Source organism: Mesocricetus auratus, unplaced genomic scaffold (assembly GCF_017639785.1).
Source record: "Mesocricetus auratus isolate SY011 unplaced genomic scaffold, BCM_Maur_2.0 Super-Scaffold_100008, whole genome shotgun sequence".
Taxonomy (NCBI): domain Eukaryota; kingdom Metazoa; phylum Chordata; class Mammalia; order Rodentia; family Cricetidae; genus Mesocricetus; species Mesocricetus auratus.
Genome location: NW_024429192.1, coordinates 40,509,749 through 40,528,021, shown reverse-complemented (window position 1 = coordinate 40,528,021; position 18,273 = coordinate 40,509,749). Strand labels below are relative to the sequence as shown.

At 37.8% G+C, this 18,273-nt stretch overlaps 1 protein-coding gene across 7 annotated transcripts in view; it reads left to right on the top strand.

Annotated features, from left to right (window-relative positions):
- Cblb (Cbl proto-oncogene B) overlaps positions 1-18,273 on the top strand; it is a 178,716-nt gene that overhangs the window by 111,063 nt on the left and 49,380 nt on the right. For 6 of the 7 annotated variants that reach the window (XM_040750711.1, XM_040750710.1, XM_040750709.1 and 3 more), the window contains exons 8-10: positions 1,458-1,545; positions 4,108-4,239; positions 16,280-16,483. In XM_040750711.1, coding sequence (XP_040606645.1) covers positions 1,458-1,545; positions 4,108-4,239; positions 16,280-16,483 — 424 coding nt within the window. The remainder of the gene's footprint in view (positions 1-1,457; positions 1,546-4,107; positions 4,240-16,279; positions 16,484-18,273) is intronic. The other variant, XM_040750712.1, reaches the window with a different exon arrangement.

The window sequence follows — 18,273 nt, the reverse complement described above, 5'->3', positions numbered from 1 at the left end:
TGGCATCTGGCCTAATTATCATCAGGGCTGGATGTTTTCTCTTCCTGTTGAATGAATACTGTGTGACATAGATGACGGGTGTATGGGGTAATGGGCCAGGGTGCCACTTTTCCTCATTGACATGGTCAGCAGCTTATGGGGCATTCTAGGTATGCTAAGAACCACATCATGGAGATGTCTTCCTGGGATAAGTAGACCTTTGTAAGCTTTCTCTGCATTCTCATTTTCATTTCTGTAATGTTCCAAGTTGGGCATCTTCCTCAAATTAGTATGTAGTTTGATGGTTTCAGGGCTGATGACAATACTTTTAATAGCTATTTTGTGATATGAGAAGGTGCTCACTTTTGTTTATTATTCCTCATTTAATATTTATAAGATTTAGTTGCCTCATGGTAACACTGTATCTTGTTCAGAGGGGTCCATTCCCTAACTCAGGGAAAGCTCTACATGATCTGTCTGTTACTGTGTGAGAATATTCGGTCCTATACTTATAGCTGTCTATTTGTCTAGCATAATTTACCAATATTGGTTACTCTAATGTTTCTAGATACTTCATTTGAAGATAATGTTTTTATTATGTCATCAAAAATATTTTGCAGACTTTTTCATTAACGTAGTCACTACTATGTATTTTTAGATTTTTATTCAGCTCTATAATATAGAAAAAGTTCAACAGGTCTAATCATAGATTTTAATCACCTTTATTGAATCAATTTTACCAACAATAATATTATAGTCATATTTGACTAAAAATGACATTAATGACAATGAACTTGATTTTTGGTACATTTTTTAATAACGATTAAGCACTGTTTTGAACATTGTAGTAAGATCCCTTATTATAGCTCAGTGTTCTATTCTGAGAAGAAAGCCTGTTTCTCCAAGCCTGGGGGTGTGACTTTATTGAAGTCAGTGAAATATGGGATTATCAAATTTTCTGGGTTTTATAACATGCATGGGCATATTTTACAGTATTCACATTTAGGCATTGTTTACATGTGTTCATGTTAGCAGAAGTGGAATGATTCAGAGAGAAAGACTGGAAGACTGTTGATTGAAAAGGTCCCCATGGAAGAGCTTGATAGCTTAGGACTTTTTTCTCTCCATGTGATTTTCAACATGATGTTAGTGTGATACAGTTATGATGCTTCCAGTAAAGTATATAATAATCTGCTAGTAGAGATATATTCAAGTGGTTTTAGAACAGGATATAACTCACTACTGAATTAACTTTTTAACTTTATGAGGAATATACACTAACAGATACTAATTAGAAATGATTATAAAATGGATTAGTTTATACTGTTCATTTCTTATTATTAAAACAGTGCAAGAATTTTTTGTTGATTTACAAAAAAAGACAAATAAAAATATGAGTATAAACAGAAGAATCTGATGAGACTTTTTGCAGTAAAACCTCAGATATTTAAAATGATAAAATTTTTGTTTAAATTCAGTTATCTCTATCCTGATGGGCGAAGTTATAATCCTGATTTAACTGGATTGTGTGAACCTACACCTCATGATCATATAAAAGTTACACAGGTAAGGATATTTTTGAAATACAGTTAACCCATATCAATACTACCTGTGAAATAAGCCTGAACTAACTTCCATCTACATGGTAATGAGAAGTACACTCAAATGTTTAACATGATTAACACCAGGAATTCTAAGAATTCAAAGAAATGTTATGACCTGTGTTAGATACAATTTTTTGTTGTTAGTGGTAATGCTTGCAGTCTTATTGGTGTCTGTCTAAGATAGATAGTCAGATGGAGCTGAATAGATGTAAGGAGAAAACCTGAATTAAACAGGATAAGAAGTGATCAGTTATGTGTTAAGGGTTTAAAAGTGAAGAGAGTACTCAAGATCACTGAAAATAATAATTACAGTTTTATAAATCTAGTTTGACAGCCCCATGGACTCTGAGTGAGAACTTGGAAAACTGTAATTTTCAATAAAGTCAAAAATCTAAATGAAAACATCTTTTGATAAGCACCATGTGTTAGCACTTCCCTGAGCACAGGAGGAGCTGCACACCAGGGTATTCACTGTTCCATTTCCCATGAAGCAACAGATCACAAAATACTCAACTGTTCAGTGGCGGATTAAATCACCCGTAGCTGCTTGCAGGGGTCGTGTGAAGTGAGCAACAGGCAGGCAGGAGCACTGTGTGTTCACTGGGAACTTCTGTCTCTTGTCCCCTGCAAATATCTATTGATTCAGAACTTAAGCGTTTCACCTTTAAAATGTACATTGTATGAGTCCACTTTTTAAAAACCAGCTGCTATGTAAGACTAGATGATTATGCATTCCTACCATTGCCAAACAAAAGTATGCTTAACTGAAGAATTATTGAGTTGAAGAGAACATGAAGGGGGACTTGCTCATTGTCTTTCTGAGTCTATTTTTATAATATTTCACCATTCAAATATGTTCATACTTTATTAAACAGTAGAGATCAAAGAGGATAAGAAACGTTTATTGGTTTCAGTTGCCATAGTCTTGGTGTGAGGGATATGCATCATATATATGTCCTCTTTGTGGGAGACATTTAAAACTTAATGTATGACTACCATTCTTAGCATTGTGTAACAGTTTTGCATTGTACTTTCTAATATATGTAATGGGATGCCAATGAGAATTTGTTCTTCTTTCTGAGTCCATTTTTAAAGATGAAGCTTAGCCTGAGGATGTACCTCAGCTGGCAAAACACCTTCCTAACGTATTCCAGCTCCTTGTTTTGAACCCCCGTACTATAAAAACAAATCAATGAAAATCTACGTAAATTTTCAAGAACAGCATGATCCCTTAAGTTTCACTTAAAATAACCCTACCCCTTAAGATGCAGTAAATTCCTTACCTGTGACTTGAGCATATTATGATTGCAGACTGACTTGGTCAGTCATAGGTGATCTCAGTGCTTTTCTAGCCCAGGATTCTCAGCCATTTATAACTTATTTTGGATTGTTTTGGTAATAACTCCTTTCTGCTTTGTTTCATTTTCTTGCTCTTGTGTTTAGTAAGTATCATGTACCTTAAAAGTATATTGGATGAGATTTGTATATATGCATGCATGCATTTATGTATGTATGTACAGCTATGCACAAATTGAACACTGCAATGTTTTTAGTAGTCACACAATAAACATTGCCATTTACTTATTCTACTCATGTATTTTATTTCATAGGATTTTAAATCACTAAAGCATGACTTAATTTTTTACAAACTTTAGTTTTCTTTCCTTTGAAGCTCTTATAAATAGCTCTTAAAAGATATATTTCTCTCTTACATTTACTAGTGTGTCTTTTCTTTATCAAACCGAAATTGTCAGTATCTCTTCACTTAGGTTCACTGTTCTAAACATTCTAAACTTGATTCAGCCAGTTTTCAGCTGTGAGTATAGTTACTTTCCATTTACTTTGGATTTGGGATTTACTCTTGAATTTGAGGAAAAAAGCTGAAACTCAGTGGGAGGGACTGAGGTTGTTTCTCTTGCTACATGCTATTCTTGGGTTTCAAGGCCATAGAAAGTGTGGCAGCAGCATGCATGCTTGACAGACAAACATTGCCAATATTTCATCCTAAGATATCTAAGAAATAAAATTCAATGTCCAGACAGCACCTTTTCAATTTGACAGTGAAAGGAAATGAGTGTGTGACATTTACAAAAACAAATAAACCAACTCCAAGTCATTTATCTTGCCATTCTTAAACTGTTGATATTGTCTTTAGAATCCCTGTGGCTGTTGAAGTCTGTTCTTAAAGTAATGGCATATAACATTGCATAACCCAGAGTATTATATATATATATATATATATATATATATATATATATATATATGTGTGTGTGTGTGTGTGTGTGTGTGTGTGTGTGTGTGTGTGTGTGTATATATACTTGATGCCAAAATCTTAGATGTTTAAGAATTTATTTTGTAGATCAAATTGTGAATATCAATTTAAAACATGTCCTTAAGTGGTAACATAATCCTGACAAGTTCAAGTTCGGGAAACTTACTGTAAGTCATTGTACTTGAGGAAATTCCATATTAATACTTGGTGCTAGAAAACCATTAACTTCGGCCCACTTCCCTTGTATTCCAGGAACAATATGAACTATATTGTGAAATGGGCTCCACTTTTCAGCTTTGTAAGATCTGTGCAGAGAATGACAAAGACGTCAAGATTGAGCCTTGTGGACATCTGATGTGCACCTCGTGCCTTACTGCGTGGCAGGTACAGCCAAGTTTTCTGTAGTCCCAGGTGCACGTCTCTACTTCCCCACCCACACTTCCTCTTGGGGGTTCTACATCTGAGTGATTCAGGAAGTAATACTCAGAACTGTTTTATCTCAAATAGTAATGTATATGCTGATAGATAGATAGATAGATAGATAGATAGATAGATAGATAGATGAACTCTATGTTTTGAGTATAGAAGTTGATAATTTTGCTGTTTTGTATTTTGATTTGTCTTCGCATGTGTAACTTAGTTCCTGTTGGTTGTAAGTGGCCCTGCTTCTGTCATACCATTAATTTCACAATGACACAAAATTTTTTTTAACCAAATAAGTATTTAGCCTACCTTCAGATTGTGCTCATGGAACATTTTGGAAAACAGTGAACTACAGTAGATAAATCTTATGCTGCCGCTGTCAGTCAAATTTCCATTCTCTTGAGATAAGGTTCATGTCTTATGTGTGTCTATGATAGTTGCTTTGTGAGACTCAAACTCGGAAATCAGAGAAATATGTCTCTGAAGCAGTTTCTGCCCAAACAGGCAATTTCCAATTTTGAGAAACTTACAAAGACTAAATTGCTTCCTGTTCATGGTTGGAAAGTCACTAAATACAAAATGATTTAATGTTTTAGAATAAAGCCACAAAAAAAGCTGTTTTTCTCTGATGACTCTTTTGTAGATCTTTAACTGTTGCCAGAGTTGGGGATTTTAAATGGATCTTTTAATAGACTTCCAGTTTTAACTGTTTGGGAGATTCTTTTGATCAAGCCATCTTGAAATTTGCTGTTTAATGCAGCCCTGTTAAAACTAGCAACATGTTAATGTGATTTGGAAAACAAAACATTTCATTCTTCAACCTTGGCTCTCTCACTCTTTGGTCTCCTCCTTCCAACCCTGAATTTCTGACATGTAAGTAGATGTACCAGAGGGTTCATGAAAAGAGACACGTTTTCTCAGAGAGTGATGACACCAGTTTGAACTCATGGATATATGATACAATATAATAACTTTCACAATTTCATAGTCTTCAAAGGGACTTGCCCTCCCTGAAGAGAGTATCAAGTAAGAAAGAAGAAGAGGAAGAACGAGAAATGAAATACAGTTGATTTAGGTTTTCATAGCCCTCTGTGAGCTCACAAGCATCATTGTCACCCCAGGAAGTTGTTCAGCATCTCTGCCTGTGTCCTTCGACGCGCTTTCTATGTTGTCTTAAGTTTTCTTGATATCCTTGCCCTTATTTCTTGCAACCTATTCATTTTGTTGATGAATCTGTACAGCACAGGGAGTTGCTGGAGGAAGGAAGGGACTTGATGTGGCATAAGCAAGAATCATTCGCAGCAGATGGGCACTTGGTGGCTGGCTATGTTAGCAGCAATCATTCTGTAGACTTCGCAAGGCCGTCTTCAAAATGACTTGTCATCAACTTTGATATGCCAGTGAAGTCAGATTCTTCCAGATGCAGCTTTTCCTGATTTATATGAACTGGTACAAAATGCCATTGACCTTTCACCTCCCCACTAACTGCCTGTGAAGGGCTGTTTAGAATGGCTTCACCCCACACCCATTCAGGATCGCAGCCTTAGTACTGAACTGAGATGAAGCCAAGTTGTGTCTCTTGCTGGGCTGTAGTGGCTCAGCATTCGGCCTAGTAATAACGGTTCTCATATGTTCCTGGTGGAAAATAAAAGCTTTATTTTTTTTCAAATAGAATACATAATTTTAGACTCCTGCACACTGGGCCCTCTCTCCCTCTGTTCGGGGCTGTGTGTTCCAGCCTGTTCTCTCTGGGCCCCAGTCCTGAAATGTGCGGGACCGCCATGTTATGCATTATGGGAATTCCCATGTTTAACCTAGTCCTGTGCTTGCTTTGGTGAGGTAGGTGGGTGTAAACTGTTGTTTAATGCACTTTACAAATGCCAGTTAGAGTGTATTCCAAGGTGGGTTTTTAAAAGTAAGCCTGAATGTAAAACAAGAAACCGTGTGTTCATTCTATATACTTCTTATAGGACAACTGAGGAGTTTTTAAAGTTTTTTCCCAAGCTTTCTGTCAAGCTTCGTCTCAGTCTGTTGTGTGCAGGGCATGTGATTATTTCCACCTTCTTACTTCTGTATTATTAATGCTCTGCCCTTTGCAACACCACAACCCTTCTGTGTATTACCAAACATTCTCCAGAGGGTGTACATACTTCCTCTTTCTAGCTGGTAATCAGTTCCCAGATGCCTTGCATATGTTTTCATATCAATGTTAGTAACCATATATGTAGATATGTCCAGTAATGCTTATAAATCATTAGCCTTTGCTGTTTCTCCTTTTTATGCTTAAATACTTCTTGGTTTTACTTTTAGAAATTGAGGAAGTACATATATGATCTAGTACAGCAAACAGGGCAAACAGGCATAGGGGGAAATTAGTGGAAGTTTCATGAGAAAATACTATTAAATTAGTGACTTCTTAAGTAAAGTTTTAAAAAGTAACTATCTCAAAGTGTTCATGAAATTGCAATGAGTCCCACTAAATTACACCATCAGTGAGTACTATTACCCTAAACTGATGGCTGAATTTAGTATATAAACTAAGGAAAAATAGGCAAAATTTTTATTTCAATATTAATTTTGACATCTCCTCACAAAAAAAATGTGTTTTAATAAATATTCTGGTTCAGTTTGTATGACTAAGAGCTTTTCCCTGGTTCTATTGTAAACATTTCCATGTATACCCTTTCACTATCTAGAATATGGATCAATGATGGAGAATCGTGAATATGGGTGGTGATTGGTTTTCATTTAGACACTGAAGGAAAGCAGGAGGGCACGAGACTTTTTTAATGGACAGTGCTGCAGGTCATCTGCAGACAGCTTCCTGGAGTGCTTGTTCTGGGCAGTTCTTCCTGAGAAGACACTGATCTTCCAAGAACTTTGCATTATCTCCCTGAGAAGGAGATTTAGAACTTGTAGCCACGGATCCATGTGTTCTATGCAGTGGCCCTTGAACCTCGTTTTTTACCTCTGCTGATGAATGCACTGCTGACACGGGTGGCCACCAGACATGGCTTCTACTTCCTTGTTCTTGCAAGAGTTATTTGCAGTGATGTCTGACACACTTTTCCTTGTTCTTAAATAACTTGTCCTTAGGACAAGGCTTGAAATTCCTAAAGCGATATTCTGGAGTCCCTGTGTCCCAGGGGGATCTCACTAGTGAAAGACACCCAATACCAAACCATTATGCTTCTGAGTTAGGAGCATTTCTACATTGATATACAGGCATGACTGACATAGTGTAGTCCTGCTGACCAGAACATCTGTGTGCAAAGCTTTCCAGTTAGTGCATGAACAGCAATACTTTGTGATCCTTTAAACACGCTATTAAAAATACCCCCTTATTAAAACAAGTCTTATAAATTTAATTCAACTAAAACATAGTTGAGGGACTAAAAGGATGGCTCTGTAGTTAACAGCACTGGCTGCTCTTCCAGAGGTCCTGAGTTCAATTCCCAGCTAGTAGCTCATAAACATTTATAACTGTAGTCCCATGGGATCTGATGCCCTCTTCTGGTGTGCAGATGTAAATGCAGACAAAACACCTACATAACACTACACATATAATTAAACCTTTAAAAAAAAACATAGCTGAAGAACATTCACTATTTTAGCAGCCTCTTCCCTGAAACCTCAGTTTGAGGCATACTGGACTCAACTGTCTTCACATGAGCAGAACACAGTTATAGAGCATTTATTTCATTCTGTAATATATTGTCAAACCTGGGATCTAAAGGTGCACATTTAGTGGGAAACTTCTGAGTATTGGAGCTCTGGACTGAGGGGTGGGTTCTAAAAGAAGTCTCTCTCTTTTTACTTTGCTTGTGTCCCAAAATGATATAGTATAGAATCATTTGTTTTCTTTTAAAGCTGTTGGTTTTATTTCATGGAATTGTTCACTTTTCCTCTCAGAGAAAAAGTTAAGTGTTTAAGGTAGATCATGCACAGCAAAAATCTATTGCTGTGGTTACCCAACAACGATACCCTTTGATAGAAGCAAACTTGGACACTTCAGTGTTTATCCCCAAGGATCTCAAGTCTGTTCCTTTTTGTTTGTTTGTTTTGTTTTTAGATCTTTCCCTTGAGTGCCTGGTGTCTCTATACCAACCTCTGAGCTAAAAGAAAGTTTCAGCATAGTTTCTACTTTGCAATTACTCCTGAAAGTTTTATAGATGGGATTGCTGCTGATAATTACCTGAACCGAGTGTCTGCTTTTCCTGCAGCTTTAATTAGAGGCATTAGGGCGTTTCCTCTTACTCTACAGTTCTGTGGTTACGTGTGCTGATATGAAAATAATTTTAGGGCAATGCCTGCCTGCCAAGAAGTTAGGATGAGTCAATCAGAGTCCAATGGGCAACACTGAACCTGGACAGTAAGTCATAATATGTTCAAGAAAGTGCATTTTAGCAAGTTATTCTTCACTAGAATTGTCTTTCATTTGATGCCCTATTTTGACGTAATTGAAATTCATTAGAGACTTAAACTTGATGTAATTAACAGCAAACCTAACAAAGGCACAGTAGTGGTTGCTCTTTAATTGCTGTCATAATGACCCGTTAGTCATGCCCCAAAGAGGTGTTAGATTTTTTTCTTTTCATTTTTGAAACATGTGTTATGGAATAACCATGGAAAAGTTTGCACAGAATACCAAATAATTTAACTAATCATCTTTCAGTGCCCTTGAAGCAACATTGCCCTGGGTGCAGCTTCTCTTTCCTCCCTTGCTCAGTAAAGCTTGCAAGCTCGCCTCTCACCTTCCCATGCTAGTGAGGTGCTAAGAATACATTCATCCTCACAGTACCGTGCAGCACGCCTTTCTTTGTGCGAAGTCTGTAGAGCCTCCATAGTGCAGCCGGGCACCTCATAGCGTGGAAAGTAAGGCATTGTGTGCTGCTTTTACACAGACTATTAAATGGCTTCTGGGCTTTCCAATGGCACAGAGGGCACACTGAGCTTAACTCTCCCAAATAAAAATGCCCGTCTCTGTCAATTCTAGGCAACTGTATTTTGAATTGCTGCCAAGAACTTGAATTAAATGAAAAATGAACTTCTCCTGTGACTTTTTTCTTTTTCTGTATTTTAATTCAGCCAGTTTTGAAGGGAAGAGTCACAGAGTCCAAAGTGGTAATTTAGAAAAGAACGAATACATGCAAATCTGTGAGCGTGGCTTTAATAGGGTATGATTAAAGAGAGCATTCTAGGGAGTGAGCATTGATTGAGCTCACTGCTTATATCTTAGTAAGCAACTGATATTATGCTGACTTCTTTTAAAAACTCTATTCACATTTCTACCCTTACTGAAACTTTTTAACAAAACCCAAAGAATATTTGCCTTTAAGAGTGATTAAAGTGGATACTTCAAACTTTGACTTGAGTTAGCGTGGTAGAATACAGTGGGGCTTCTCTTTCACTGAAGGAGCTGCAAGATTTGACCAGAAATGTTCCAGTGACCCTGAGCTGGAGTAATGGAGCAGGCATGGCTGGGCTTGCACAGGGCTGAGAGAGGGGACAGGAGAGGGGCCGAGGGGGTAAAGCAGAGGAACCTGACCTCTCCTTTCATCATGCTGAGGTCTGGTCCCTCTTCCTTGTGCCTGTTGAGTACTCCAGTCTGGCAGGCCTGAGAGCTTCCCCGCCAGTCTCCTAGCTGCACCTCCCATTTTGTCGCGGAGGCGCTGCTATTATAGATAAGTGCCACTTACCTGCATCAGACTCTCTTCCAGGCCTTTACCTGAAGGAAAGTGCCTTTACCTGCTGATCCACCTCACCCACTCCAGAAAAAATAAAATCTTGTAGAACAAATGCTGGAGACTAAGTCTACTAACTAAATAGATGGACTCACTACACCACTATGTATATGAATCATAACAGAAATGGACACTTAGGAAACAGTAGTAGTTGGCTCTAACACTCCAGTGGGAAACATTCTTTTTTAAGATTTATTTTTAGTGTAGGTGTTTGAATGCTTTGTCTGCATGTATGTTTATTTGCAAAAGCTCTGCCGGGTGTCCCTGGAGGCCAGGAAAGGACATTGAATTGCCAAGAACTAGAGTTATAGGCAGGTGTGAGCCACCAGATGAGAGTTAGGAACTGAACCCTGGTTCTCTGCAAGAGCAACAAGTGCTCTAAACCTTAGTGCTATCTATTGAGCCTTTCTGCTTTTGGTTGCTTGAAAGTTGGTAGCATTAAGAAAATGTCTGCTGACCATAAACTAATGCTATGACCCTTTAATACAGTTCCTCGTGTTTTGGTGACCTCCAACCATAAAATTACTTTCCTAACTTCTTCATAACTGTAATTTTGCTATTGTTATTAATAATAATTTAAATATGTGATATGTAGGCTCTCTGCTATGTGGTCCCCAAAGGGGTCATGATCCACAGGTTGAGAACCACTGCTCTAGACTGAAGCAGCAGATTTTAGGATGAAAAGCTCTTGCTGTCATACCACAAATTGCAGAGATGAGCAGTCCATCACCCTGCGAAGACTGATTGTTTGAACAAAATATCCACTGACTAGCATAGCTTTTTTTTATGCTTGTCTTTTGAGCATAATAGTTTAACTTTACCTAACCTATGACCTGAGATTGCTAAATTATCATATTACAGTAGTCTTAGGGTGAAATGATTGAGCTCCTGGAACAGGTGTCCTTGCCTTGGTTTCCTGCACAGTATTGTATAACTAAGCACGGCCTTCATTGGACTATGAAAAACCTTAATTATCTTACTGGGGAAATTAGAATGGAGACTGTGACTATGTAGACGAACAAATGAGATAATATCATATAAATGGGTTTGAAACAGTCCTTCAGAAAGTATCATTTAGCAGACATCCCTTATTTCTAGTTATGATTAAGCAGTGTTACACCAATGATTCTGCATTGGTGTTAAAATCATATTCATCTAGAAAACATGGGAATTCCTTCAGAACTAAATTTTGTTTTAGAGTCTGTTTTGTTACCTTGGCCTTACATTTGCTTAGTTTTGAAGGTATTTTCCTTTGCAAGTGGAATTTATACAGTACTTTGTTAAGCTTCAAACTAGTTAATGTCACATAGTAGTCATTTTGACCAAATGATGCCCTTTAAATAGTGTTATCTAGTTGTACCTTGCAAATAAAAGGTAATTAGCTGTCCAGTATATGACAGTGATAGAAGCCCAGTCATGATGCTCGAATTCAGAATGACTTGGAGCACTTTGTGATTTACTGTACAATTCTGTAGACCTTCCACATCAGAGATGTGAAATTATAAGTCACCAGAGTTTTCCCACTGGGGCACTGAGTCTTCATTTGCTCCTTCACTTCCTTTCAACACAAAGGTATTATTAAGGTCTTTGAAATATGAAAATGTTTCATAAAGATGTGACCTACTCTTAAATCTATTGATTGTGATATAATTATTTCACTTAACTGTCAATAAAATATCCATGATAAATGCAAAATGCATAAAATATAGAAAAATGATATAAATTACAAGTAACTAATAAGGATAAAACACACATTCACTAAGACATGTGGGGAAAAATGTGAAATGCTTCCCAAAATGGGATCCCTGTGAGTATACTTGTGTCCTGGGACCTTCCATACATATTATATATATGAGAAAATGGAAGGTGGTTGACTGGGGGTGTCTCGGTGGGAAAATGTGTACTGTGCAAGCAAGAGGACCTGAGTTTGGCCTCCTAGCATTCCTATGGCCTGGCACATGTCTGTAGAGGAAGATTCAGATGTGGAGGTTCCCCAGGACTTGCAGACGAAGCACTTTGCTGAAATGGTGAGCTCCAGACTTACTGAGGGGGTTGGAAAGCAAATAAAAGAAGGCAGCCTACATAGACCTCTCTTGCATATACCCAGTGTTGAGAACACACACTATTCCCCACATATACCATATTCTAGAGACAATCGTTGACTCTTAGTCAAAAGATTCCTCTAATAATTCTGAAAGCAAATAAATTATAAGTATAATTCTTATCTTAAGATGTCTAAGAGAAAATGATTGTTACATAGTGTGTTTCTGAGATATATATACGTGGTACACACAGTGATCCAGGTGCGAATTGGTACTTGTATTGTTCACGTGGACTCTTATGTAGAGTGTTTATAGAAAAGCACATTGGTTTTCTACATTAATCTTTCTGTATATCATTGGAAATTCATTTGATGTTAAAGTTATGCTTATGTATAATATTAACCCATAGTGTTAATGAATGGTACATAAATCTGAGTTACTGTATCATTAGTATATTATATAGGTAATACTCAAGTAGCTGTAGTATCCACTGGTGAATTCTCTGCCGTTTAATGTTGAACTATTTCTCCATTGGGGAAGTGAAAGGTACTGAGTAAATTAGTATAAAAGGAATCTTAAATACATCCTCTTAATATTCACAAGTTGTGAACATATTAAGGACTAAGCAGAATTATTTATTGTTCTTTCTTCTCCAATAACATATGGTTTTTGATCTCGATTTCAGTATGTGTTGACAGGAACATTATTTTAATTATTGATGCACAATCCTGATGAGTTATATGTCTATTCTAGACATTCTTCATCTGCATTCAATCAACCATATGACAGAAACTAGGGCAGAGTAACCAAAGTGGCATTTGGAAATTTATGGTTATGTCTCATTTGCATATGACAGTAGTTAAAGAAAAAGAGTAATGGGTGACGTTATACAAGAGTAAGTAATTCAGTCAGTATGAACTGTTTGCCAGTCGAAATGGATAGTCAATGTAGCAGTTTATGTTTACCATCCACGAAATGTGCATATGTTCAGGCCTAAGAAAAGGCGTAACCTTCTGGTATCTCTTTTCCACTGACATTATGGGTAAACTCATCCTACCAACAATAGGTCAAACTGATCAGAAGATGTCTTTTGAGATACCTACTCTCATATTTGCTAATCTTACACACATTAATAGTTTTCATAATATTAACCTTCCAGGTAAGAAGGTTAGAGCTAGAACCATGTCCAGTCTTTCTTTTGTGTTCATAGGATGTTGTTACCCCTTTTCTCCTCGCCTTTTCAAAGTAAAGCCAGTCAATCTTAGGAAAGAAAATTCAAACCATCTGTAGCCAGAGCTGCATGGAGATCAACCTGGGAGAGAGAACATAATAAGAGTATTACAGCATCCAGTTCTGTACTAACACATGATATGCCCTATGATTCAATTTGAATGAAGTCTTTTAGTTACAGCAGTTGTACTTAGATCTTTAAATGATTTGTTGCATTTAGATGTCCGTACTAAGATATAGGTGAATGGATTTGCCTATTATGTAGAATGGGCTTCCTGGAAGTTGTGAAGGCCCAGAGGAAACAGATTAGGCATGACTTAATTGTTGGTCAAGTTAGGCAGTACATACATGTATTTATTATACTATATCTTAATTTTAATTTACTACAATAATGTTTAAATTGAATTATAAATCAAATGTCCGCGCAACACTCAGAATTCTGCTTTCCATTCATTTACCTTGCATTCTTGTTACAGAGAACATGAGTTCCTTTTCAGTTTACACATGAAGAGCTAGCTTTTGTAAGTGACTCAATTTAATGTAAGTCTATACTGAAATACCAAGAGAGACACACAGTACAGATTTTAACCTTTACAGTAAGATTTCTCCCAGACGATAACACGTATTGACTGTTCCCTTAACTTTAAAGTTCTTTTCATCAAATCATACTAAGGAGGTTTAGATTTCTTTAAAGTTTCTCGGTGTTAAAAATATCAAAGTAAGGAGATTACCCAAACTGAAAGAATTCAATCTTGTTTTATCATGTGTGAAATTATGGGTCACAAAATATTTAAGTTCTGTAGCAGGAATAGTAAAAACTCAGAGACAGATATGAGAGAAGCAAAGCAGCCAGCCACCAGAGAGTTCTCAACTCTATCAATGCTCAGACCCAAAGGGTGATCCTCAAACTGCTCCCGACTTCACTGCTCCTCTAATTCACTCAGACTCCCCTACTCTCCTCAATGTAGCTGGAGACTAATTGTCCTGAGACATTGGGCTCCTGTCTTATATACCTCTCTAGGGCTGGGATTAAAGGTATGAGCTCTAATTCTCTTTTAGACTGATTCACTTTTGTGTAGGCCAGGGTGGCCTTGAACTCAGATATCCATCTGCCTCTTTCTCATGAGTCCTAGGATTTAAAGGTGTGTGCTGCCACCACCCCCAGTTTCTATAGCTAGTTAGTGTGTCTGACTTTGCATTCTGATCTCCACTGCTTTATTAGATCATAAATAATATTTCACTACAAAGTGTATCAGTTCTGAACATGGCTGGTATGTGTGTTCTCTCTCTCTCTCTCTCTGCCTCTCTCTTTCTCTCCCTCCTTCCATTCCTCCCTCCCTCTTCCCTGTCTCTATTAGATGGGTGTGTATGATTTTACTAATTTGTATATCTAATGATTTACTATACTAAGTATTAAAAATTATGTAAAAGCATATAAATAAGGGGACATTACAGATTCTTTTCATTAAGCCATCCAATGACATTCTCTTTGAGAGTATACATTGGAAAGGCGGTATTTAGTTTGTTAATCTATGAGAAGTTGAAAGAAACTATAGGCTAATAATATCTGCTTCAAAGTAGGCAACTGGTATCTATCCAGTAAAGGAGAGGAAGAGAATTTTTTTGCAAAATTTCTGAAGCCTCATTGTTGAAGGCATGTGACTCAATCTCCCACAGGCCAAGCAGATGCAATGCAATAGGCCTGAGTTAAGCACCGGATGACCTCTGTAAATTTGTCTGCAAGCATGATGTTCATTTGTCCTGTTTGTCCCTTAAATTGTTGGGGATTTTTCTTTGAAATTTTAAAATGTAATACTAAATTAAGTGTATAATAGTATAATAAAAAAATGTTGGGGTTGTGAATGTCCTTTACCACCTGTTTCTGGAAGGCAGCCTAAGGGAGCATCTCATTCATTCTGTCCGCTGCCAACTGTGAATGTTTTATGTTTAGAGCTTAGTTGGTGACATGAATGTCGCAGGATGCACTAAACCTCTGCTGACCACCAGTAAATACATTTCTAGCCCAAAAGTACTTGAACGGATCTTTTATCACCTCTGATTTGAAAGCTGGACTGGGAGGTGCCTCATATCTTGTAGTGGTATATTCCATATGAACAGACTAAGATGGCAGGCCGTCTGGTAGTCAGCTTCCCACTGATGAATCAAAGCTCTCTGAGATAAATCAACTTAAGGAATGAAAGTTCCCTTTGGCTCATGGTTTCCAAAGTTTCAGGCCATGCTTGTTTGGCTTCGTTGCTTTGGACTGGTGATAGAGCGTGTGATGGAGCAAAGCTGGTCACCTCATCGAATCTAGAAGGCAGAAGGAAAGACTAATGACCCCGTCGTGCTTCACCGCCCTCCACTAGGCCTCACATCTCAAAGGTGGCACTGTAGACCAGCAACTGAGTCTGCAATGCTTGAGCCTTTTAGGGGATGTGTAAGATATAGGCCATAATACTTTTAGCATAGATGGTTACTTCTCAGTAGTATTTTATTTTCCCTACTGATTCCTTATTAATCAAGATTTAACAAACCCTAGCCAATTGAAGCAAAAATATTTACCCACAGATAATATGCACAAGAACTTTTCCAAAGTAGACTTCAAATAGGTTGCTTTGATTGCTATTAATTATTGCTTTAATCATTTTTAATTTTGCCAAGATGTTCTTTTTATAGAATATTTAATTAGCATTATTGTTTTGAAGAGGGATATAATTCATTTTTCAGTATCTGAGGACTGTAAAGCCTTGTACATTAGAATTACAAATGCATACTTGTGAAAATTAAGTTAAGCTGCTTTGGAAGGAATTTGGCTCTTTGACAAATTTAATGCCAAGCCTATTCATATATTTTGTTGTCTTAGAACCTGTTTCTACTCAGCTGCTTCTTCAAGACGCCTTGTCCCCTCCCATGGCCCAAAAACTTGTGAAAGATTTCTTGAGACTCCCCTGGATAGTTTTGAACCAATTTGTTTCTTTTGTTTAGGAGTCTGATGGCCAAGGCTGCCCCTTCTGTCGCTGTGAGATAAAAGGAACTGAGCCCATCATCGTGGATCCCTTTGATCCCAGAGACGAAGGGTCCAGGTGCTGCAGCATCATCGACCCTTTCAGTATCCCCATGCTTGACTTGGATGATGATGACGATCGAGAGGAGTCCTTGATGATGAACAGGCTGGCAAGTGTTCGAAAGGTAAACCGGAATACATGAATGTGGCTTGCATGCCCGTGAGTCAACTAATAAATTAGTCTCAGGTGGTCTATGTGTGTTTGTGTGTATGACTAAGAAAGAATTCTTAATTCAGAACTAAGGTTAAAATACAAGCAGTATTCCCATTTTAAAAATTATACAATTAAGCATGCAAGAATGAGATTAGCAAATGTGAAGAAAAATTGAAGAACGGAAGTTATTTTATTTGGAAATGGTAATATGCCCTTGATTAACATGTTTATTAGAGTCTAGAAGTGTTCAGTAGATTTATTTTCTTAACACAAATGACATCCTGGTGTTCAGTTTATAAGAAGTCACATAAAATTCATCTCTGAATGTACTGTAACGTGAGGTTTGCTTGTTAATTCAGAACACTGACCTCAGGAACTGAGAGTGGATACTGCTGCCCAATGGTGTTTACTTCACAAAAGAGTCAGCATGCCGGTTGAATAATTTAGAAATCAGAAATGGTCAATAGGTTCCTCGATATCAGAGAGCCCTTTGCATAGAAATGCACATGAGATTCACATTACACTGAGAGGTTCTATGCTATGGAAGCAAGTCACAAATGGGATTCATTGCTGTGGGAGCATCTGGAGCTGAGAAAACTGTGTCTCCTGATTCGTGCAGACATGACTAATCAACCTCAGTACTCATCCCTCTGGAGTCCAGCCCTAAGGGAACCATTTGCCGCTGAGGTGGAGGGGAGATCATGATAGTCACTTCACATTGTTTACACTGTGCACCCATTGCTACAGTAGAAAAATAATTGGTGCAGGGACCAGAAGGGGCCACCTTGAGGGCTACTTCAAGGCTGCATCAAGTTTTGCTGAAAGAAAACTCTGCACTGGCTCTGTCCCAGAGTTCCATGCTGACTTCAGACATTCCCCTATCATTTTTACATGAAAGATTTTGCTTGTGAAGGTATGTTGATATCACCAGCTTTACTATTCTCAGATTCAGCTTTGGGCCAGAATAATGATGTTGGCTCTTCACACTGTTAGATTTATGTAAGTTTCATAAGCTAACTTCAGCATACTATATTTTTCAGGGATAACTGTTGAGAATTTTTTTTTAATTACATGATGTCTTTGACCTAAGAGAAAGTTGTTATTCCTTAGTAACTCTAAGTGATGAAATAGGAAGCAAGAGGTCTTAAAGACAATTAGGACTTGAGTCCCCAGCCAAGTAAAAGTCTGCCTTTAAGAAGAAGGGGTGCCATACCAGCTCTGTTACAGACTAGAGCTGGAACTTTCTTAAGCAAATTACTTTCATTCCTCCCGATGTTGGCTTCCTCTTGGAAAGCAGGACAGCAACAGCAGTTCTTCCATTACCCTTTGAAATGATTGAATGAGATTTTGGATTTCAGAGAGTAGCACAGTGTCAGGTCCCAGAAAGCAGAAACGCTTGTTATCCTATTGCCTATGCTCATTGTCAATAAGAATGATGTGTGCTGAGTGCCCCATGACAGGCTTCCCACTTTGCATTAATAGACATCACTGCTTCCTGTGATGCTTGCCCTCATCCAGAAGACATCTGAGTCCCAGCTACCATTCTGCCAGTCTGACCATATCTCAGTCCTCCGCGGGACTTACTCAAAACAAGAAGATGCTGTGACAGAATAAAGTAGTATATGCTTGTTTGTAACATTGTCTTCGTTGACTAATGGTACTTTGTCCCTTGGCGTAACAATTTTGCATATCAAGTGACATACATTGTCATTTGTATTTCTTTCTCGTGATCTGCAAGACCTTCCTGGCCCTTCCTTTAAG